The 22015-nt window shown below is 46.8% G+C and overlaps 7 protein-coding genes across 7 annotated transcripts; 3 read left to right on the forward strand and 4 right to left on the reverse strand.

The window, feature by feature from the left end:
• Positions 1-5032: 5032 nt before the first annotated feature.
• On the reverse strand, positions 5033-6670 carry M438DRAFT_285892 (uncharacterized protein; the record flags this gene model as incomplete). Its single annotated transcript, XM_029901566.1, has 1 exon — positions 5033-6670. One exon carries the CDS (start codon positions 6668-6670, stop codon positions 5033-5035), a length of 1638 nt encoding a protein of 545 aa, XP_029754538.1.
• Positions 6671-7703: 1033 nt separating this feature from the next.
• Positions 7704-8693, forward strand: M438DRAFT_350469 (uncharacterized protein). Its single transcript, XM_029906642.1, has one exon. It carries the CDS (start codon positions 7950-7952, stop codon positions 8457-8459), a length of 510 nt encoding a protein of 169 aa, XP_029754539.1. The 5' UTR covers positions 7704-7949; the 3' UTR covers positions 8460-8693.
• On the reverse strand, positions 8592-9688 carry M438DRAFT_285884 (putative aldo-keto reductase; the record flags this gene model as incomplete). The annotated part of the gene is made up of 2 exons (XM_029901565.1): positions 8592-9470; positions 9524-9688. 2 exons carry the CDS (start codon positions 9686-9688, stop codon positions 8592-8594), a joined length of 1044 nt encoding a protein of 347 aa, XP_029754540.1.
• Positions 9689-9818: 130 nt separating this feature from the next.
• M438DRAFT_183080 (uncharacterized protein) lies at positions 9819-10435 on the forward strand. Its single transcript, XM_029899198.1, has 2 exons — positions 9819-10047; positions 10098-10435. Exons 1-2 carry the CDS (start codon positions 9914-9916, stop codon positions 10318-10320), a joined length of 357 nt encoding a protein of 118 aa, XP_029754541.1. The 5' UTR covers positions 9819-9913; the 3' UTR covers positions 10321-10435.
• A 59-nt stretch (positions 10436-10494) lies between these two features.
• M438DRAFT_329992 (uncharacterized protein) lies at positions 10495-12707 on the forward strand (the record flags this gene model as incomplete). Its single annotated transcript, XM_029903273.1, has 1 exon — positions 10495-12707. Exon 1 carries the CDS (start codon positions 10551-10553, stop codon positions 12705-12707), a length of 2157 nt encoding a protein of 718 aa, XP_029754542.1. The 5' UTR covers positions 10495-10550.
• Positions 12708-13129: 422 nt separating this feature from the next.
• On the reverse strand, positions 13130-15218 carry M438DRAFT_340732 (FAD binding domain protein; the record flags this gene model as incomplete). The annotated part of the gene is made up of 2 exons (XM_029904353.1): positions 13130-13141; positions 13197-15218. 2 exons carry the CDS (start codon positions 15216-15218, stop codon positions 13130-13132), a joined length of 2034 nt encoding a protein of 677 aa, XP_029754543.1.
• A 1073-nt stretch (positions 15219-16291) lies between these two features.
• On the reverse strand, positions 16292-18188 carry M438DRAFT_370263 (uncharacterized protein). The gene is made up of 2 exons (XM_029908173.1): positions 17916-18188; positions 16292-17861 (listed from the first exon to the last, which is right to left on the reverse strand). Exons 1-2 carry the CDS (start codon positions 17937-17939, stop codon positions 16347-16349), a joined length of 1539 nt encoding a protein of 512 aa, XP_029754544.1. The 5' UTR covers positions 17940-18188; the 3' UTR covers positions 16292-16346.
• Between the last annotated feature and the right edge of the window lie 3827 nt (positions 18189-22015).

Consider the following 22015-nt stretch of genomic DNA (forward strand, 5'->3'; position numbering starts at 1 on the left):
AATGCATAACATAACGCGGCTCTAATATAACCTACGTTATTATCGCGTATAGAAAGCGGACTATAGCAGCATATAAGGAGCTTTAAGGCTATAGTTACGTAAGAGGAGGAAGGAGATAACGAATTAGAAGAATACATTAGATTCGAGGCTAACGAAGACTATAACCTAACTAGCAGCTTTACAGACTAGGCAGAGATCGTAAGCGTAATATAGACGATACCTGCCGCTCTTACCTCTAAAGACAGCGATAATGACATGTCTATAGATAAGAGCCTTACCTAGGTATTAGATATAGACGGATCCTAAGACTTCCTTAGTAACACTAGTAAGACAGTGTCTTATACTAGTTCCGCTATAATCCGCCTAACTAGTAGGCAACTATCGTCTATAGTAGCGACTAAAGTACGCGAAGCATTTAAGGATTAATTCGGCTATAGGGCTAGAGTGCCTCTTCGACGGTACGGATAAGCCTAGAACGGCGGTCCTAATTGCTCTACTAACACGCACTAGATGCCTAACATAGGATACGACTAAAGCAATATTGCTTAACGGATTTAACGGCAAGTTCGACTTTAGTTTTGTACGATAGATCTACCGAGAGAACATATCTAAGAACGGCATCGAGCGACTTTTAAAACACCCTAGTATTAACGATTTAAGAAATATGCTTAGTTAGAAATCGGCAAAGGAGCTAAGGAGAAAAATGGAGAATATCTTAACTATAGTAGATATAGGACCGTAGGTCTCGAAGTCGATTACTATGCTAAGCGAGATAAGTACTATAGGTTCTACTACATATTAGATACGGTACCGCGACCCTATACGAGCAGTCTAGTTCTTCTTAGGACACGCGGGATTTCGCGACGACCTATACTATGCTCCTTATCGAGCATAGAGCGATAAGGAGCATACGTGTAGGAGGTATACTAACATGCTATTAGGGGATTAGTAGTAGAATATGTAGGAGACGCTTAATTAGGAACTAGAGACGGCTAGTGCAACTATTGTGCCGTTAATCGTAGCGAGCGATAAAATAAAGTTAATACTCTAGTCTAGAGACCTATAGGCTTATGTAGTCTATTTATCGATTAGCAATCTTAAGGCTAAGGCTCGGCACTTAAACGAAAGGCTAGGTTTAATACTGCTAGCGTTACTACTATGCATTAAAGAGGGCGACGCNTATAGACTAATGCATTTATAGCGGATTAGGCTTAGAACAAGAAAGGAACACGAATAGGCTAAGGGGTCGAAGCTATAAGTAAAGGCGCGATAAGGCATCGCCGAAAGGTAGATAAGTTAAAAGTAGTAAAGGGTATTATTAAGGCTATTATCGACTAGCGATTTGCTTCGATCCCTCTATATCTAACGCTAAGAGTGTTTTTATACATATCTTTAGTAACATAGTAGATAGGAGCGGAGTAGAAGAGCATCCTTCGACAAATCCTCCCTATATTTGTACCTTTACTAGAGGAGATCGGTACTAAGGATGTAAAGGAGGCAATTCGCTTTCTCCGAGCGACTATCGACTTTATTATACTTACTATATATAAAAGTTACGACACTAAGACACTACGATACTTTAATCTTGCCCTATACCGAATAAATTAACATAAGGAGGTGTTTCGAAAGTATCGAAATCTAAAAGTAGAAGAAGATAATAGGCACTTTAACTTTCCTAAGTAGCATGCCCTAACGTACTACGTTAACATAATTAAACTATATAGCTATACGCCTAACTAGGATATAAGTCACCCTAAACATAAACATTACACCTACGTAAAAGAGGGCTTTAGACGAACAAATTGCCGAGAGAACTAGGAAGATTAATTAATAGACTACTACTACCGCGGTCTAAATATGCTCGCTATGTAGGACCTACTCGAGCTATAGAAACGAAAGACATAGGCTAAATGTATAGAAGAGGCAGGAGAGCCTATATTACCTACGGACCCGATACTAGTAGCGAAGTTTTTTCGCCTACTAGAGAGATATAGACGTCGGGACGAGGATATGTAGTAGCCGGTTAGCGAGGTTGTCTAGATGTTAGGGGGGGAGGATAGTAGACACTTTTAGCAAGTAATAGCTATCTTTATAAGGGAGAGTAGGCTTATAGAAGCGACGGCTGCCTTAGCGACATATAGAATAGGTGATCTAGATCGGATTAAAGACGACCCTTCCTAGGTCGACGACTACCTTATATAGTTACATTATTCGATTAAATGTCGAAGGGTAACTAGGGACGATCTAGAGCATAGTAATGCTACCTAACGCGATTATATACGCTATACGCTAAATTAGTAAGGCATAGGTAAGCTACGACGCGATTAGGTCTAGGTTTAGGAGTATAATGCAATAAGGGGTAATAGAATACTAGTACNATTTAATNGTCGTCTTCCTATACGTTTNCGTCTAATNNTTATAGTAAAGGACACTAGAAACGCGGTCGAGGTAGTTAAGATAGGCGGCATAAAGGACGACGAGATAGACGATATAGTCTATCGACACTATACTAGAATATACGTCGACGTGTTTAAAGTAGCGAACCCTCTAGGGTCGGCAGATACGGATAGTAGATTAAACAAGATTAAGCTATTACTAGTAAGACCGATAGGAGGGGTGCTAAAAGGGCGGAAGATATATAGCCTAGCGTAGGTTTACTATACGATCTACGTAGTTCTAGTAGACGAACGCGTAGGTAGTAGTAGTAAGGAGATATATATTAATAACACGGCAGATTAGGTAACGTATAACTTTATATATAACTAGAAGTAGGAGGTAGAGGTTATTAAAAGCGCAGTAGAATTAAAAGAGAAGAAGAGATAATAGATTAAATAATAGGAGCGTACGGCGGTAGTAGTAGTAAAGGAGAAGAGGATAAGGGAAAGGGCTAAGGCGAATAAGAGGAGAAAAGAAAGGATATTAGCTAGATCTAGAGCTTAGCGTAGGAGGAAGAATTAAAGGGGAGGTCGGTGATCATCGTAGGATAGCTTAATAATAGTCTACTACATTAATAGTTTTGCTCTTTTGTTTTTAGATTAATAGCGTACGACATTATAACTAAGAATGACTAATAGTATACTAGAAGAGATAGCTAACAATCTAGTAGACGATCTAGTAGACGATCTAGCAGACGATCTAGCAGACAATCTAGTAGACGATCTAGTACATAATTTCCTATACAATTTTGTAGACTAGCTAGCAGATAATCTATAAGACAGTCTTATAGTAAGTATACGGACGGTAGTAGAGAACATTTCGTAGATAGTCTACTAGACAGTCTAGTAGATAGTCTCGTACGTAGGTAGGATTATTTAGTAGTAAAGTAAGCTAAAGCGCCCCCTAGCACCTAAAAGCACCTAAGCGCTTATACGGTAATTATGATTTCGTAACGTACGTTAACCTCCTAACACCTTAAAAGACAAACCTAGCGAAAACCCTAGCGAAGAACCTAGCCCCCCTATACGATGCCGATTCTCCTCTACATTCTAATCGTAAAACTATCTCTTAGCCTATCGAGTCGACTATTAGCTCGTACGTACTAGTATACACTATCTAAGCAGTGCATAGGATCCTAACATCTACCGTAAGAGCTAGGAAACTCGATTAAACTATAGCTATGTTAGTAAAGTACTAGAGAAAGAGCTTACGCGCTAATTAGACCATTACGATTATAATAGAAGATGCCGCATTCTTTAATTAATGAAACAACTATCGAGAGACTACGGCCTATAAGCAACATAAGGAAGGATAGATTAAGGTCTACGAAAACTTCTGTACGAGAATAACCTCTCTCGACATGCCCCTAGAGAAATTTACGACACTTAGGGCTATCGTAGCGGTCCTTTATACTAGACATTAGCCTACGCCTTTAACCGTAGCTAGCTTAGACCTCCTTAAATTCGACTTTAGATCCCGCCTAGACGTTAAACGCGTCGTACTATCTACCTCTAGTTAAGCCGACCGCCCTAGTAGGCTAGACTACTCGACTAGGCTAGACTACTTAACTAGGCTAAAGCAAAAAGATTAAGAACTATAAGAGCCCTAGTGTTAAGGTTATATGCCGTAGATAGCCGCCCCTTATGTAGGCAGTTATTTAGCTCCTTACCGAGCCGCTCTATGCTTTGCTCGGGACTAACAAGTATAAGACATTTTTGTAGAGACTATAAAGCTTCTAACCCCTTAATTTACGTCTTGCAAAATTTAATGTCTATATATTAGTTAATCTTCCTACTCGCCTCTCCTCTATCATTTAAGGTAGAGATTAATAAGTCGACATATTATAGCTATATAGACCTGCGTCGCTACATCCTCTACTCTACACTACTAACAGATTTATTCTTATTCTTAAGGAGTCGCTCCGTCCGCATCCTATAGAAGCTATAGATAAAATGAACTACTATAACTAATCCCGCGCGCTAGGTCTAGACCGTATGGTTACTGTCTACTAAAGTTCTCCTATAGAGAGACTATTCACCTTATGCTTCGAGTAGTCTTACACTTGTTATAGTAACAGCAAAGGGGGATTAATTACTTGCGATGGTTAGTCGTTTTCTTAATATAGCATTCTTAAGGCACCAATCTAGCCGGACTAGCCCGAATGCAATACGTGCTCGGAGAAGCTATAGCTTACTTATGAGCTTAAACAGGCCCCTGCTTTCGTTTTGGTCGCTGTCTTTCCGAGCTTAGCCAAGTCCGAGGAACCACCACAGTTCAATCTTCAGCGCCTTGCAGGAATTGTACATACGCTCTCCCTGGTCAGTAGGGCCATAAGCACTAGCTGTCAAAATGCACAATGGAATTGAGAAGTCATGAGTGGTCCACAGAGAGCTTGGTTTGTTCCCTCTGTTTTTATGATAAGAGGCCTTGTGAGCAAGCTACGTAAAAGCGTGAGTCATTATGTTACATTCTGCTGTTTCTGCACAGCGAAACCACATTTCATTCCTGGACCTTCGAGATATCCCATTTTGCACCCATTCCATAACAGATCGCGATATCCCGCTTCAATTTCGTCCTACTTCAATTTCGTCTCCCTCTAAGAATTGCAGCTGTGACCGAGGGTGTGCAAATGATAGACACAAGGGTTGGCCTGGGAGTACATCTGAGTACCCACGTAAGTCGACTTGCCCATGCTGAGCCAAGCCAAAATGCTCCAGAGCAAGGATCTAGGCCACTTGAAGTAGTCCTGGTAGTCGAGCTGGATGCCGTTGAGGATGACAACGTGACTGATCAGAAGGCGGAATCTGCTCGTGGAGCTGACAATCATAAGAAGGTTGTCGATCTCCTCAGCGGCCTCAAATAGATCGTCGGCGGTGATGACGCTCGAAATAAGGACGTCGGCAATGGTGTTTGCGAACAAAGGGGCCTGAATGCGAGCAGCGAAGCGCCAGAGCTGGACAAGCGTCTTCAAATCGTTGCTCAGGATGTTGGTCTGCATGCCATTGGCTGACTTGGCGTGGTGCTTGTGAGTGTAGACCCACTGACGGAAGACTGCCCAGGAGGGGCTGCTCACGATCTGATCACGCTCGGCATCGCCATCGGTGCTCTCAGCGTCCGAAGCAGCGGCGAAGTACTGTGAGTAATTGCACAGTAGTTTTTGATGGACGCCGCCGATCACGGGGTCGTCGTAGAAGTCGCCGTCAGAAAGGGAGCTGACGACAGTAGGAACCGACCAACTCTTGGGGACGGGATCACAGATCAAAATACACTCTGCCTCGCGGCAAGTAGTCAGAATGAGGGCCTCGCCATCAGGGATAGGGACCTTGGAGGTGGGTGAGACGGGGCACGACGGAGGCAAAAGCTCAACAGCGACATCAGGTACCCATTCATCGGCCTTGGGGTCCAACTGGTCAGTGACGGGCTCGACGATGACGATCGAAGATGAGCGGCTGTCGTCGTTGACAATGGCAGGTTCGATTGTAACGGCAGGAGCGATGGGAGCAGGTTCGATTGTAACGGCAGGAGGCACGGGAGCAGGCGACTCGGGCAGAGGAGCTTCTTGTGCCATGACTTGCAGCTTGCGATGAGGAGCAGGCTTGCGGGTAGACAGAGGGGAAGTGACTGGAGAGCTGGATACAGTGTCGACAGCAGAGGCGGCGCCGTCGGGTTCGTCAAGTGAAGCGACGACGTTAGGCTGGGTGGGCGAAGTGGGCGAAGTGGGCGCAGACTTTTCACTTGCGAAGCGAGGCAAGAGCTGGTGAGGACCCAGGCCCTGTGCCAGATGAGCAGTGACGGCCTCGCGGCTGCCGTTGGTAAGATCAACAAGCGAAGACTTGCGAATCTCGGCGGCGGGAGGAGCAGGCTCGACAATGCCTTCATCCTCGGCGATCAATTGAGCGGCATCAGCAGCGTCGAGGGTGACTTCTGAAGTGACGGCGATGGTGGGCTGCGCAGCGGCGTCGCCCCAAGCGCTGTCGTCAGCGGGAGTGTCCCAGTTAGACATACTGTCGTCGAAGATTGAGTCGATGTGAGCGGCTGATGTATTGATGGTGCCGGTTACGCCGTGAGGATAGTCTTTGAATGGGAAAGGCTGGGTTTCACCGCGAGTGTTGTGTGCAGCAGTGGGCTTCCAAAGGTTGAGCGCTTCGGCTGACGCAATGTCTTGTGAAGTAAGAGCGTGGGCGCGCAGAGAGATGAGTGAGATAGAACTGTATGAAAGAAGTGTTGCGGTCATGGTTTGATGATGGAAAGACGGTGCGCGTTGTGGATTGAATAAGGGAGGAGAGCGTCGACTGAGGAAGCTGCGCAAACACGGAAGGAGCTTTCACAACAAAGTGAAGCTGTCAAACCAACCAACCAAACAAAACAGGAGCAATCTTGATTCTCTTCTTACGACTTCCACATACCACCCGAAGACACCTGTCAAGATGCACAAAGCAATTGACATCGGATGGAGGTCCGGTGAGAGCCGGCGCCTTCTGACCTCTCTTCGGATACATCCTTGATCTCAGAAATCATCTCGCATAGGGACGACTCTATCTTTGGAGACACATACCTCTGAAAGGCATCGTGTGCCGATCATCATATCTCGTTCAAGTCCTGGTTCTCGCTCTCATCAGCAGCACGGATCTTGGAACTAGATATCAAATTGCAAGAACATGTTTGTCACAAGACACATGTACAGCGAGAGTTGATACTCATGCTTGCCCTCTCTGGACTGATTGTGCAGCATGAGAATCATCTTGCCTTTTGATGCCTAACATCTGATGCCTGTCTGCGCTCGAAGATGGATTGACTCTTCGTTTGATTCCGTCGGCAGCACGGGTCTCGAGACTGGCTGGCAATTTGCAAGATGCTTTCGTCTATATGAATTTGTCCACGGAGAGTTGACTTTGATACTTGCTCTCTCGGGACACGGTGACCATGTCAAAACCAACTTATCTTTCGATAGCTAAGGTAGGTTTCCATGCCTTTTCGCATCCGGAGTGCTGAATCGATGTTTCCGTTCGAATACCATCTCTTACTCTCTAGTAAACTCATGGTACGGGGATTCGAAAGTACAGGTGATATTCGCGTTTTTGCAACTGGGAAAGCAGTATGCAGCTTTCTCCATAGCCCGACAGACAGGAAGCTGACGTTTCTTTGTTTAGCGTGATGAGATATACCTGGACACAAGGCTGAGCCGTTGAGCCACGCGGCGTGCCAGCAACGGCGATAAGGCGGCCTCAAGGCCTGTCACCGAAACACCCAAAATACAAACCTGCGACATGACGATCATCCTTCAATCCCTGCAACCTTGTCAGGTACCAACTTGGCGGACCTTTTCCACCTCGTAAACAGGCACTGCCACACAAGAGTGGGCTGATACAAAAGCACTGAATGCCGTAGGTTTTTGTGGTTCCTTCTTGTTCATCATACCCTGCTCTCCATCCACCAGCACAGCATTACCCTCCAGCTGCACAATCATCTCAAATTGCTGCTACCTTCAACCGGTCTCAATCCCAAAAACCAAGATGCGCTTCATCCTCATCACCGCTCTCGCCGCCTTTGCCGCCGCACAAAGCACCACCTCGATGAGCGGCAGCGCAACCGGCAGCATGACCGCCTCCTCTTCAGCTGCACCCTCCTGCGGTGTGGGCCAATCGACCTGCAATGGCGTCTGCTTCGATAGCACCGAATACACCTGCTGTTCCGCTGGGCTTTGCGCAAGTGGCAGCTACTGCGGTCAAGACAGCTCCGGCAACGTCGCCTGTTGCGCTCAGAACACTGCTGGAACCTGCTCTGCTGCCTCGACGCCTACCTCGCTTTCGCGTGGAGCCACCGCTTCGTCAGGCGCCGCGTCAGCGACCTCATCATCGGCTAGTGGAAGCAAGACTTCCAGTTCTTCATCGACGGCCTCAGGCTCTCAGAGCAGCGGCGCAAGCACTGCGACTTCTTCGGGTGCTGCTGCTGGCCATGCCGACTCATGGCTCTCCAACGCCGTCACCTATGCCGCTGGCGGCCTCGTCGCTGCTTTGATCTAAGCCGCTGCCACAAGAGCACTGAAAAAGAGCTTGGGACACACCGGGATACAATGGCTGGAACAATTTACTTTCTCTGTTTATACTTGATTCGTATCACTTTACATACTTTCTTCTTGCCCCTCGTCATAATCTCTAGTGACCGACCAACTTCTGGTTGGCCTCGCTGTATCTGTTGCCGTGGGGCTTCGCGCTGTCGACAATCTTCCTCATCTCGGCCTTCTCTTCCTCGTTCAGCTCGACGTTTCTGGAAGCCCAATTCTCTTCCAGTCTGTGAGGCTTGGTGGTACCAGGGATGGCAATGAAGCCTTGAGCAGCGACCCATGCAAGAGCAACTTGTGTGATGCTGCAGCCCTTCTTGTCGGCCAACTTCTTGATCTCGTCGACGATGGCTCTGTTTTTGTAGAAGTTCTCGCCTTGGAATTTGGGAGCTAAATGACCAGTCAGTTTACTTTCGGAACGAAACAAAAAAGGCTTGAACTTACAACTACGGCGGAAGTCGTCAGGAGCAAAGTCATCGGGCGTCTTGAAGTTAAAGTCATCGACCAACCATCCATGGCCCAGAGGACTGTAAGCCACATATGCAATTCCCAACTCCCTAATTGCCTCAATCAATCCATCAGTCTCATGGACAGTCTCGAACGCCGAGTATTCAGCTTGCACGGCATCAATCTTTGCGATCTCATTGGCCTTTCTAAGGGTCTTTGCTGAGCACTCGCTTAATCCAATGTACTTCGTTTTGCCGGCCTTTCGAATCTCGTCCAGAGCAGGAATTGACTCTTCCAAAGGAGTGTTGGGATCGATACGATGGAGATAGTAAAGGTCAGGTGTGAAGCCTAGTCTTTCAATCGTGCCATCGATGTATTTCTTGATATGTGCGGCAGAGTTCGTCACGCCAGCCTTTTCGAAGACGGCGAAACCGCACTTGGAGGCGATGAAAACCTTGTCGCGGACGTTGTGCTTACGGATGAAGTCGCCGAGGAGTTGTTCGTTGATGCCTGCTGCGTAGACAACCTAATCATCGTGTCAGTCAGAGATCGAATTAGACCAGAGAACAGTCTACTTACAGCAGTATCCCAGAATGTGCAACCGAGTTCAATCGCCTTGAGGAGTACAGGCTCAGCTTGCTCGGGTGTCAGGTTGGTACCAAGACCGAAAGAGAGACCCATTGCACCGAAGCCGGGTGTGTTGACCTCAATGCCTGAGGAGCCGAAAGGAAGTGTTTGGACCATGATTGATATCTTTCTTGTGAGGATCTCAAAGTAGAATTGGTGTTTGAATTCGATTTTCGCACTGCAATGGCGAGTTGACCTGCACCTATTTATCTACCCAAATGGTTATGACGCTTCGGCCGAAATCCTGCCAAAGAGCTTCCTTAACTCCGCAACCTACAGGTAAATTATGTCCGTCTCGTCTTCTTCAACATCACGAACCTCAGCGAAAATTTATCTTGAGCGATGTTTTCGTCGGAGACCAGCCATGGAAGATCTTGGCAGGACTTATCCCCGCCGAGTATCGGGAAGCGTCAAGAGCTTGCTTCTGATCAAGATGATACCTCCTCTGCTACTGTGACCCAGGAGCTTTCATCTCAGTAAGCGGCGTCCAACACTGCGTTGGCCGCATTGCAGTTGACGCCATAAGAATGCACAGGACTGCAAGCATCGTCAAGCGGTTTCGTGCCATCATCCGTTCTCATCGATCAGTCAAGTCCTATTACCACCGTACAATCATCAGTCGCTGTCCATACTGTAATTGCTCTTTGAGTAATTCGGTGATCATTTCCGACTCGATCAAGCCGATCAAGCATTCATTCGTGACTGTCGAAATGGTGGACAATCTTCTGAGACACCACGAGATTGTGTGATACACTCGCAATTGTGGCTTCCTACTCTAATTTATGGCACAATGTCGGGTGAAATCATCCCAAACAGGAAGCTCCATGTTAGGCTGCAATTGAGTCATCAGCTTCGAAATTGGTATTTGCGACACGATACAAACAACACGCTCCACAGCAAGGAACAAAAATGAAGAGCCTCCAAGTGTTTTGGAATTTTTCTTTCCAGCCCGAGCCGTTATTGAAGTACGAAAACAAAGATGAACCATCCTCATCCTATTCATTGCATAGAGTCACCCTTTTCCTTCCCACCGCCATTTGAGAACGGCACCGATGCCTCGCTCTTCGTCCCCGGTTTTGGAGGACTCCCAGTCAAGCTCGAACTCCACCTTGAAGATCGATTCACTCGTGCCACTTTGGAATGGGCTCAAGATCTTCCTACCACTGCCCGAGAGCTCGCAATGCTTACTCTGATGGACAAGATTACCGACAGACCAAACTGGTTCAAAGAAGTCCTTGATGAGAAAGCCATTTCAAAACTACGTGAAAAAGCACTCGGCCAGAAATTGATCAGTACGAAAGCTTGGGAATGGTGTCTTCTAGAACTCCAAGACAAGGCTCGTGTCTTTCCAGAGGATAAAAGAACCCTGGTCTACAATACTGGAGCTGGTATTTGCAAATCTGACACCATCGTTGACGAAGGAACTCGGACTTTGTTGAAGGAGAGCATTGCTGTGTTCATGGATTCGACTTTGGCAGCCCATGATCAAAGACGACATCCAGCACAGCAGATGAATACCATTGTGGATCCTATGATGTATCCACTAATATATGGCAAATCTCTGTATCTCGACGGAGAAGCAGTGCATGTCGCAGATCTATTCGGATCCATCAGTAAAGCCAAAGTCGCACCAGAACCTCGATCAGAGAATGGGTGGAATCGAAAACAATCTGATCGGGCCGGTTGGTCCTTGAATCATCAAAGATTACCTTGCGAAGCCGAATTTACGGGAGATACTGGGACGGAATTCCGCGTAACTTCCTACATCAATGGTATTCATCCTGGGTTTGAAACCTTGTATGGTGCAATTGAGAAATTGATCTCACATTCAATCAAACCCTGGAATGATGTACTCATCAAAGACCAACGTCGTGGACGCACACCTGCACGCGTAAAGACGTACGGCGTGTCTTGCGAGCCCGAGACACCTTGCTGGAGAAAATACACCGATGCAGGAAAGAAGCCAGGGACCGCCGAATACTACACCGCCATCCAAGAAGCAAAAGCTTACTGCGACTTGCCCGACTGGGACGCCTCGATCGAAAGCTATGGTACGAAGAGTTCGAGCATGTACGAGACAACAGATGATATTGAGGGCTGGCTTGAGAAAGGAAATTGTCTAGGCTTCCTGATGTGGGAACAGCATGACAGACTGGTGCATCCCGTTCACCCAGAACCTAGCGATGCATACAGCTATCAGCAATGGAAGACCGGGCTAGTCAGTGAGGAAATTTGCAAGGAGAATCTCACACGCTCTAATTGCCAATACAAATGCCCGGACCTAGACCCCTCTTTCAATCACGAATTTTACAACGTAAACCTCCAAGACACTTTTCGAAACAAGGGACTTCAGATAATTGTCAAAATTGTCAATGTCAAGTTGACTCCGGAAAATCCAGACTTCAGAGGAACACACTGGCATATCGAAGGTTCTAAAAACGACCACATCGTTGCAAATTCCCTGTACGTCTTCGATTCAACCAACGCCATTGCCTCCGGGATATCATTCCGTCAAGAGAACGATATCTATCTCGATGACCACTGCGATGTCAAAGACGACGATGAGGCCCTCGAAGACGTGTTGACCGTCTTCGCCATCACAGACAAAGAACACATCGTTCCTGGCTATCCATGCGAAGCACCGGCTCTTCAGGAACTAGGCAGTGTAGGCTTACCCGAAGGTCGCTTGATTGCGTGGCCGAATATGTTGCATCACCATTTACATGGTGTTGAATTGATCGACAAGGACAAAGCTGGATGTTTGAGCTATGTTGTCTTATCGCTGGTGGATCCATATTATCGCATATGTTCGACTAGGAACGTGGTTCCGCAGGATCGTAGATGGTGGGCCGAAGAAGCCATCATTGCAGCTATACCGCCGGGTATGATAGTCCCCAGGGAGATCGTCGATCACATCAACAGTTTCACTGGTGACTGGCAATTGAACCCAACAGAGGCAGAAGAAGTAAAGGAAAGGATGACGGAAGATTATGAAAGACACAGGGACTTGTTGATGAATTGGCCGGCCAACAGATATAGTTTCAGCCACAGCGACTACAACATGTTTGATGTGCCGCCGTTTTTAGATATGAGGTATGCGGATGGGAGATCCAAGGTTGAGCGCGGAAGGGTTTGAGTGCTGGGCGGTCGATAAGAATGATGCCGAGCATATGTTATCTGTATATTCCATTCTAGATACATTCTTGTCCCGTGATTGGGCAGCGTGCCGCTTCATCTCGGTAGACGCCCGTGGCCGCAACTCTGCTTTCTCCCTCGGTGGGTCCCTTTCCCACAAACATGCAATGATAGCAATAGCAAAACATAAACGCCAACCCAAATGACGGATTATCCAACACCGGCCTTTTAGGTGGCTCTGAAAAGTCCACGGGGTGTGGTACCGAACAATGACAAAGTACGGAACGCTATCAGTCAAATCACAAATGCCAGCAAGGTGATGCTGGTGGCGAATTATAAGTCCTGCAGGCATGTGGCTCTCGTAAAGCTAGAGGCCACAGAAGCAGCCTGTCGAGAATGCGAAACAAAGCACTGGACGCAGATTTACCAGGTTTCCTAGTATCAGTTAGTGACTTGTCGAGAGCGATATTAATGGTGACTCAAGACTTACGGCGACGTATTGACCGACATCTCTCTTTTGGGCCCAGAAATCCTTGGCCTCCTCGAAGTTGAGGTTGCCCTTGTCCATGGCCACGTCAATGAGGGCTTCTTCCACACCCTCGCCCATGCCTCTGGAGCTTCCACAGACGAAAATGCGGCCATCGAGAGCATTGATGACGAACCAGACAATATCTGCTTGCATGCGAACCTCGTCTTGGACGTACTTGGCTGCCTTGTTTGCTTGGACCTCAGACACGACCTTTCCGGTTGTCTCGCCACCCTTTCTGGGCTGAATGTCGACCACACCAGCATCGGACTGGTCGACTGGAGGCTTGGCTCGAGATTGGACAACCTTCTTTATCTGCTTCTCATGATCACCCAATTCGCCCGAATAGATTTCGTCCAAAGTCGAGTCACGAACGCCTTGAATGAGCCAGATCTTGTTGGCACACTTTGAGTTGCGCAGGCGATTGAGGATAAAGCCACGGAAAGGAGCCATGCCTACACCGGCACCGATCATAATCATAGGACCATCCGAGTCGAACTTCTTGGACAGAGGATTGGCCATCAATCCTCGGAACATAGGAATACGCACGGTCGGCATCTCAACTTCGCCACCCGATTGCTTTGCCTTTTTCTCAGCATCGATGAAGTGGCGAGCGACACGCTCGAGGTAACCTGAACCAACACCAGTCCTCATCTTTCCGTCGTACCCAGGGTTCTCGTGGACCGTGACTGCAATCTCGACAAGACGTCTTCCAGCAAGTCCTTCTCTATCGGAAGAGACGTGAGGGTCGTTTGAAAGAGAATAGAAACGAGGCATGAGTTGGTTGAGGCAGCCCATAAGCAGTTCGAATGGAGGTCTCGAAGAAGGGAAGGCCTCCAAAAGGTGTAGAAGAGTGATATTTGGGCCAGTGCGGATATCGCAGAAAGCGCCTTGTCCTTGGGCACTAGACATGTACTCCAGAATCTTGCGCTCGTTCTTTGCGTCTGCGTACTCTGCCAGAACGCGGAACAACTGCTTAGTGGGTGGTGTAGATGCAATATCTACGCACCAGGTCAGAAGTTCTCTACGGGTGGTCAGCAGCTCACGAGGCATCTCGTCTCCCCAGATGGTGGGCCAGCGTCCGCCAGCGGTTTTGAGCATGACGGGTTTATTGCGCAAGAACTTGGGGGTGCCGATTCTGTTGAAAATGCTGTCCACGGCAGCTGCCTCATTGGGAGGACAGACACCTACGGCGCCACCAACCTTGAAGTCGATATCGCCTTCCTTGGGGTAATCAGTGATGTCGATATCGAAGTGTACGGTTCGCTTCTCAGCACCCTCGTTGGTGAGCTGGCGAGCGTGAAAGACGGGTGCAGAATAGACGTCGTAGGGAGGATGGGGTTGGACAAAGGTGGGCGGGTGCACGTCCACAGTGCTCTGGTGAGAAGGAGCTTCATCCTTTGATACAGGTTCCAGAGAGATGTTGGGCTTAGGAAGTTCCACGATGTCGCTCAGACCAGTATCAAGGGTCAGGGCATTGATCTTGAGGCCAAGGCCTCGGAAAGCGTCGTTGTCAGGAAGTACGACAGGGATAAAGCCAGGACGAGCTGTGTCTGGAGGCAGGGTCTTCAGTTGGCAGCAGCCACCTCCACAGCAGTATTTCTGTAGGAATTTGGTGCCGGTCTCGCCTGTTCCGAGTAGCTTGCGAATATCGTCTGCTGTCGATGTGATGAGGTGTGTTGAGGCACGGCGCTTGGAGACCTCTGTTTCAATGGGGCTTTTCTTGTCCTTGGGAGTCAAGTCTTCGAACTGGTCATGCAGTTCTGTCGAGGGCGTCGAGATTTCTGATTCGAGAGTTCCCTCAGACCAGGCCATTGACTCGCCAAGAGAGTCGCCTGACGAGCGTGGCGACTGCGATTGCGAATGGACGGATCGCTTTGACGGCGACATACTGCCTTGTGGAATGGCGACGGGCTCTGTGGGTATGGGGTTGTCAGGATGTGATGTCGCCGTCGTGGGAATGTGCTTGTGAGTGTGTGTCGTCATGGTGAACGATGAGAGAGAATGGCGACGCATCGGAGCGATTTGTATCGGCGTGGCTACTTTGGGAGCGTGTTAGTATATGAGGAACGCGAAGGCGACGCTTGACATTCGACGACGTGAAGTGCGGAAAAGTCGATGGTTCGTCATTGCCGATGGCGGGGATCGGGATGCTGAGACTCACCACGAGGAGATCGATCAGATAAAGATAAAGGAAAGGAAAGGTTCTTTCTCCTCAAGAGCCCCCTCTGGACAATGCGTAGAGTCACTTCGACGATATTTGGTAGGTGTATAGTGAACAAAGCCAGCGAGCAATTGGCCTGACAAGTCGTGAAATCGGAAGTTGTGTGGTTGAGGAAGGAACAGAAAGACAGGAAGTAGAAGGTGGACATCGGCGAGGCGTGGCGCACGGCTTTCCCAAAAGGCAGTTACGCCCTCCACTTGGCCCCTGCAGGCTCGGCGTCACCTTGCACCTCGCCCACCAAACCGATTGTTTCGAAAGATCCGGGATCGATAAGATTGACACCATGGATCCCTAGATGCTCAATTCGCCTGACACAGCATCATTGAACACATTCATAAGGACTTATTTCACTTCAATGCTCTTGTTCGAGTAATAGACATACGACAAAGCCGTCGAGCACTTTCCTTGTTCGTCCTCCCGACGGCTGAGTTTTTCGCCCCGATCGGTGGCCGCACCCGCTAACCTGGTTGCTCGACCTCGGCTGGCACTTGTGGTCATCGACTTTACTTTAGCTCTGAAAATCTTATGTGGTCTTACTGTCGCTTTGCTGCGGTGTCATGAGCCAACTTTGCTGGCTTGGTTTTCTGCCTTTCTTCTCTGAGAGGTCATTGTTCTTCCTCCCGACATCGCGCCACCTCGCTTATCTTGTCAATGATGGCCGATCAGCTCATTCGTCTAGATCGTACGAGTGGCCCCTGATCACGACATTCATATCCACATTCAGGTACCTCGTGATTGTCTGTTGCTATTACTAAATTTGCAGACGCGACGAGATAGGGGGGTCTGATGGACGATATCATAGGTATCGTCGCTGCAACGCAGGAAGATCATGTTTGCTCATGGTAATTGGCAACTCGTTGCCTCAGGCTTCAATGGCTCTATCAACAGTTTTAGTCCATACCCGGGTCCTCAGTCTCCTCGACCACGCGTCCTTCCTGGCCTTCAGGCATCTTGCCAGAACGCTCAATCTCCTCCATTTGCTTTCTGCCTTCCTCGGTCGTCGCATCGATAACACCCTCTTCCAAGCTCAACATGCCTCCCTCGCCCAGCTGAGCCACGATCTGCTCGGCTTCATCAACGCTCATCTTGCCTAAGACTTCATTGACTCTATCTAAGCTACCACTCTCTAGAGCACGCTGTAATCCCGGAGGGAAAGTCTCGAAGACTGCGCGGGCCTCCTTGGCATCTTCGTCGGTCGAATCAGCGGGTGGTACAACTATGGTGATGGTGGTGTTCGGATCGACTGCGTGCAGCTGAATCTGCTCGACACCACCAGTTCCTTCTGCTTCATCACGCTTGCGTTGTTCGGCAAGTTCTCGGGTTCTCGAACGAATTCTGGCGTAAGTCGAATTGACGTCGTCCATGAACAACTTCTGGGCTTGGTGACCTTGGGTCGTTACGCGCTTGAAGAAGAGTTGTACACCATCGCGACCGAGCTGTCTGCAGTACTGCAGCAACAAAGCTTGGTGAACACACTGTCTGGCATAGTCGTCGTTACCATCACTCTGGGCATTGAAGGCTTCTACGAGCAAACCATCCGTCTCTTTCTCGCCCATGACCGAAGGGTTGTTTGAGATGAAATCCAGGGATGAACGGTAGTCGCCGTACCTGATCTTGGCGAACTTCCTTGCTAGCGGCGAGGCCTGCATGTCATCGTCGTCACTGTCGAGACCAGTGGTGGGCTTTGTGACAATCGACTCATCCTCAATGTCAGCATCGGCTCCAGATGATTGACCGCTGTCGGCATGCTGGATGGATGGACGCGAAGGGTTGAGTAGTTCAGGGCCGGATGATTGTTGACTGGCGCCAGGCTTGGTGGAAGACTTTGAGACGTGAGAGCTGTCGAAGCCGGTACGTATGTTTTCGCTCGTAATCTTGGCCTTTTCTTCCTTCTCGAGCTCAGCTAGCTTCTCGAACAGTTGTCTTTGCAGGTCCTGGATTTTTGTCTTGTGCGAGGTGACTTCTGTCACGAAGGCGCCATAGTATGCGGAAGGTGCAGGCTTAGCCTCGTCAACGGCCTGCTTAGCCTGATCGACAAGAGCAGCCATCATTTTACTGTAGCGAGGAGGATCCTGAACATTTGCATGTACACCACCTGGAGGAGGTGGAGGGGTGTCCTTGTCGGGAGAGCCAGTGCTCTGGACCAGGGCTTGGAAGATGTAGCGTTCAATGCCGGACTGGGCCTGCTCGGCCTCTTGCTTGTGAGTGTCGAGAGCAGCAAGCAGCTTATCGATACGGTCAATCAAGCCATCGTTAATGATCTTCTCGTACTTCAGAGTCTCGATTTGGTGTTTGCGATCGACACGCTGCTGATGAATTTGGTTTTGCTTCGCGCGGATGAAGGAACGCTTGTCGACGTTTGGGTGGACTTCGATGTCAGAGTCGTCGGACAGCTCAAGGGCGTCCTAGAGGCAGATGTTAGTGGGAAATTAAAGCAGTGGACAGGAGAAGAAGCATACCCATTTGCTGTAATCAACAGGCATGACTGCGGGGCTCTCGATCAGACGATGCGCCGGACTGCTGTTGCGGTGTGAAGGTGCGGACAGTAGATGTTCTCGTAGTAGAAAGGAAAATGATGCAGTTGTCAGAGAATGGAATCGAGCACAAACAAGTCAGTGTAGCAAAAGAGGGACCTGTTCCAGCAACACGGTGGACACATGGTTCCTTGGTTGATTGATAGAAGCAAATCGAAGGGCCCAAGCTCGCCGCGGCGAGCCAAGCTCCGACACCCTGTCACCCTGTACCTCCTACTAGAGTCACCGATCGTCTGCACAATTGTTTTGACGAGATGCAGAGTACAGTACCTACCTAGATCATCATTTTTACCTATTTTTTAGATACACAACATTTTTGTTTGACAGATCCATTCGGTATGAGTGCATAATTATCTTCTACATCCACTGCTTTTGTCTAACAATGAAGCCTATGTGACATGGTTTAAGCCTCTTTAGATGACGATGCCTACCGTTTCTACCTACCAACTTTTCCTAACCCCGCCTCTCTCCATAACTTTCTTATATCACTGCATCTTCTAGCATTTCTTAGCGTAAACACTATAGACAACTCCCATCCTTAAGTTCTCCTATTAATTACGGGCATATTAGGTCGTTACCTTATCTTCTCCTCTTCGTGCGCCTCTATTATTTCTTTATCGTGTTCTTATTCTTAACCCCTTTAATGCGAGCATCCCTAGCTATCTTTAGCATATAGTTAACTACTATGTTTACCTTATGCTTATAGAATTTTGTTGCTCGTCTCTTAGCCTCCCTTTTTGCTTTAAACCGACTACCTTTAATCTTTTAGGTAGTACTTATAGAGCAGGGAAGATTATTAGAATCGGATTCTAGTTGCGCGGATAGAATTATTAGCGCTATAGCAATCGGGTAATCTCTTGCATATTTTTTAGGATCTAACTACCGTTAGACGGCGTGCTCGATTATATAGGTTATAACTTGCCCTTTAGTCATGTTATTAAGATTGTCTTAACGCTAGAAGTCTTCTAGTCGTATGGTAGCGGCATCGCGTAGACCTTACTCTACTTAGCGTTTAAACTCTACTAGTTAGTGCTCGTCGTTTTAGTGTAGCGTACTAGACCTACTACGAAGTACGTTAGGAGCGGCTTACCTAGCTAGGAACACCGATTTAGGCCGAGCTACCTTAGGCTTGCTAGGTATAGGTCGATCCTCTAATGCTTATAATTAGGCGGCAAAAACCTGACCCTTCTCTAGCATGAACTTTAAAGCCTCGTCTATGCCTCTTAGGTTTCTTATACGCCTCGGGTTATAGGAGATTATAGGAGGTCTAGCGGCGATGTCTCTAGTAACTTTTTTAATCTTACGATTAGATAGCTTCTAGGATCTTGCTATAGTATATAGTACTCGAGTATAAGGCATTCGTAAATGTCTAGCGTTTGTCTTATCCTTATAATAGATTAAATATAAGTTATATATAAGTTATAATCAAAGCGGGGTTAGAAGCAACAATTTTCTGCGACTTAAACTAACGTAAGCTAGCGCCTACTAAAGCTTCCGATATGTAATGCAAGACCGAGACCGATATAAGATCGATAGCGGTAGTAGGGAGGGGGGGATATTAACTTTTTAAATAGAGGTTCTAAGGAAGACTATCCTATCCGAACACTGTCCCCTTATGCCCTCGTAACTTAATACGCTACTAGGGGTAAATGCGCTACTTCGAAGGCAACTATCGTAGGAGGTAGAATCTAATAAGGAGAACGAGCTAGCACCCTCTACGGCGAAGAAGGCGAAGGTAACGAAGCGACGGAAGCCATTAAAGAGCGTAGTAAATATGGTCGTCGATAGCCATAATAAGGAGGAGGTCTCTTAGATTAAGGAAGTTAATGAACTTAATGAGTTCCCTATCGATATTAGAGTTAAAGCTGTTGTCGTTAAGAGTAAGGTCCTTAAGAGTAAGGTCCTCGAGCGGGAGGGTCTTAAATTTATCGTTAAAAAAGACTTACCTTTTAACTTGCTTCGCTATGCGCTCGATAACTGCTATAAGTAGTTATCTGACCGTATAAAGAAGGAGGATATCTTACCTAGAGTGCTCTACTCGATTACTATTACCGCGAGCTATCTAAGGGCTAGTAGTAAGGGACTGTCTATTAACCTAGAAGATGCCTCTAACATTAAGAATAAGGCATTTAAGAAGGTGTTCGTATAGATTAAAGACTAAAGGTCTTACATTAATGTAACTATCGTCGACCCGTACAACTATATACTTAGCATTTCTATAAACGATAATCTAATCTATAAACGACAGTATTCCTTATATTATGTTAGCTAGACTCTTAGAGCACAAACATAACTAGTATAGTGTTCTTGCTTCGATAAAATCTGCTCCGTGTCTAGCGGGAATCTATAAGAACAATACCCCTTACTTCTATCGCTATTCCGTCGCTACCGTCTTCTTCTACTTCGTCGTTAATCTCTTCTAATGTTATTCGATTCTTTTATCGTCTCTCTACTCCTTTTCTTTCTCTTACTATACCCTCTCCTTTTTTCTCCTCGCGCGCTTTTAGGCGTCGCTCTTTATAGCTCTACTCTTAACTCCCTTCTCGTAATTAACGTGCTAATCATTTAATGTTTTTAGCGTACGTCTCTTTACTTCCTTCTTTATACGTTTCCTCTCTATTATTGCTCGCCGTTTTATATGTTTTTTATCTTAGATCTTGTCGTGTTTACTTTGCTTTCTTAGTAGTAAAAGGGGAGAGGCTAGTATAGGACAACCTAGTGTAAGAGAGGCTAGTATAGGAGACGTAATCCTACGAACTAGTAATAGTAAAGATAAGCATAGACTCGTAGGCGACGACATAGCCGAAATGTTCGAGTTAATGGTCTTACTCGATTTTGTATAACTAGCTAATCCGATTAATAATGTTTCGTAAGAGGTTATAGTCTTCTCTACTAGAAGAGATATAGTCGCATTAGTCCTAGCTCGAGATGGCGGTAGAGTTAGACTCGTGCATTTTGCTTAGTACGGTCTTCGGATTTAGAATGCACTAAATTTTTATATTGGAACGTACATGTAGTCGTCGGCTTCGGATTCGGTCTATTAGTTATGATCGCTTATCTCTCTACCTAAATTACTACGATAGCATATAATATCCTCTACGCCCTCCGATATAGTTAAGCTCGATCTAGTTAGTACCCTTATAGCGCCTCGGTGTTTTGCCATATTTTCTTGTAGGGGAGATTAAGGACATAAGACGATTAACGATTATTTATAAGCACTTAACTACCCCTATTACGGAATTTAAGCGTTGCTTAAACGGTCTTATAACAGCTTACACTTTAGGCTAAATTTAGTGCAGCAATAAAAGGTACGTTGACTTAGTTCTTAGCTTACGTCTAGTCGTCATTCTACTATTAATTAAATCCATTTAGGGGGGAAGTTTTGTCTTCGAGGCATGCTATTAGTGTCGAGTTAAACATGGAATCTTTACGGGTAAAGACACCTACCTAGACGTGTCCCTTATACTCCTAGATATATCTTAAAATTCATAGAATGTGCTTAAAATAAGAAAATTGACTTATGGCCGTACGACAATACGCAATTTACTTAAAAATGATTTCTACGAAAAGTCAAGTATATTAGAGAGCCATTCCTTCGGCTTCTCCATTATATGTTGTTATTTACACATTCAAAAATCTACCAATTACGGCAATCCTAGTATAAATGACAAAAGAATTTAAATAAGATAACTAACACGACATAGTTAAGGTCGAGTGCCGCGATTCTATTAACAAAGATATATTACGATGCTGCCTTAAGTTATTACGACCGAAAACGGTAATAGACGCACTAACATAAGAGCTTTCGCCGGTCCTGCACTTAAGACATAATCGATAAGAAACCCCTATTAGCAAGAAACCCCTATTAGGAGTAATAAAGTAAAAGGGGTTATTAGTCGGTAGCGAGAGGATCCTAAGGGAGATGTGTTTAAAGGCGGCAGTAGACTATAGACGGAATACGAACAGATAAGAATAAGATGTTTAATATTCGACCTAATACGGTACTACAAATTAGGCCCGAGGTA

This window comes from Aureobasidium pullulans (assembly GCF_000721785.1).
Source record: "Aureobasidium pullulans EXF-150 unplaced genomic scaffold scaffold_57, whole genome shotgun sequence".
Taxonomy (NCBI): Eukaryota; Fungi; Ascomycota; class Dothideomycetes; order Dothideales; family Saccotheciaceae; genus Aureobasidium; species Aureobasidium pullulans.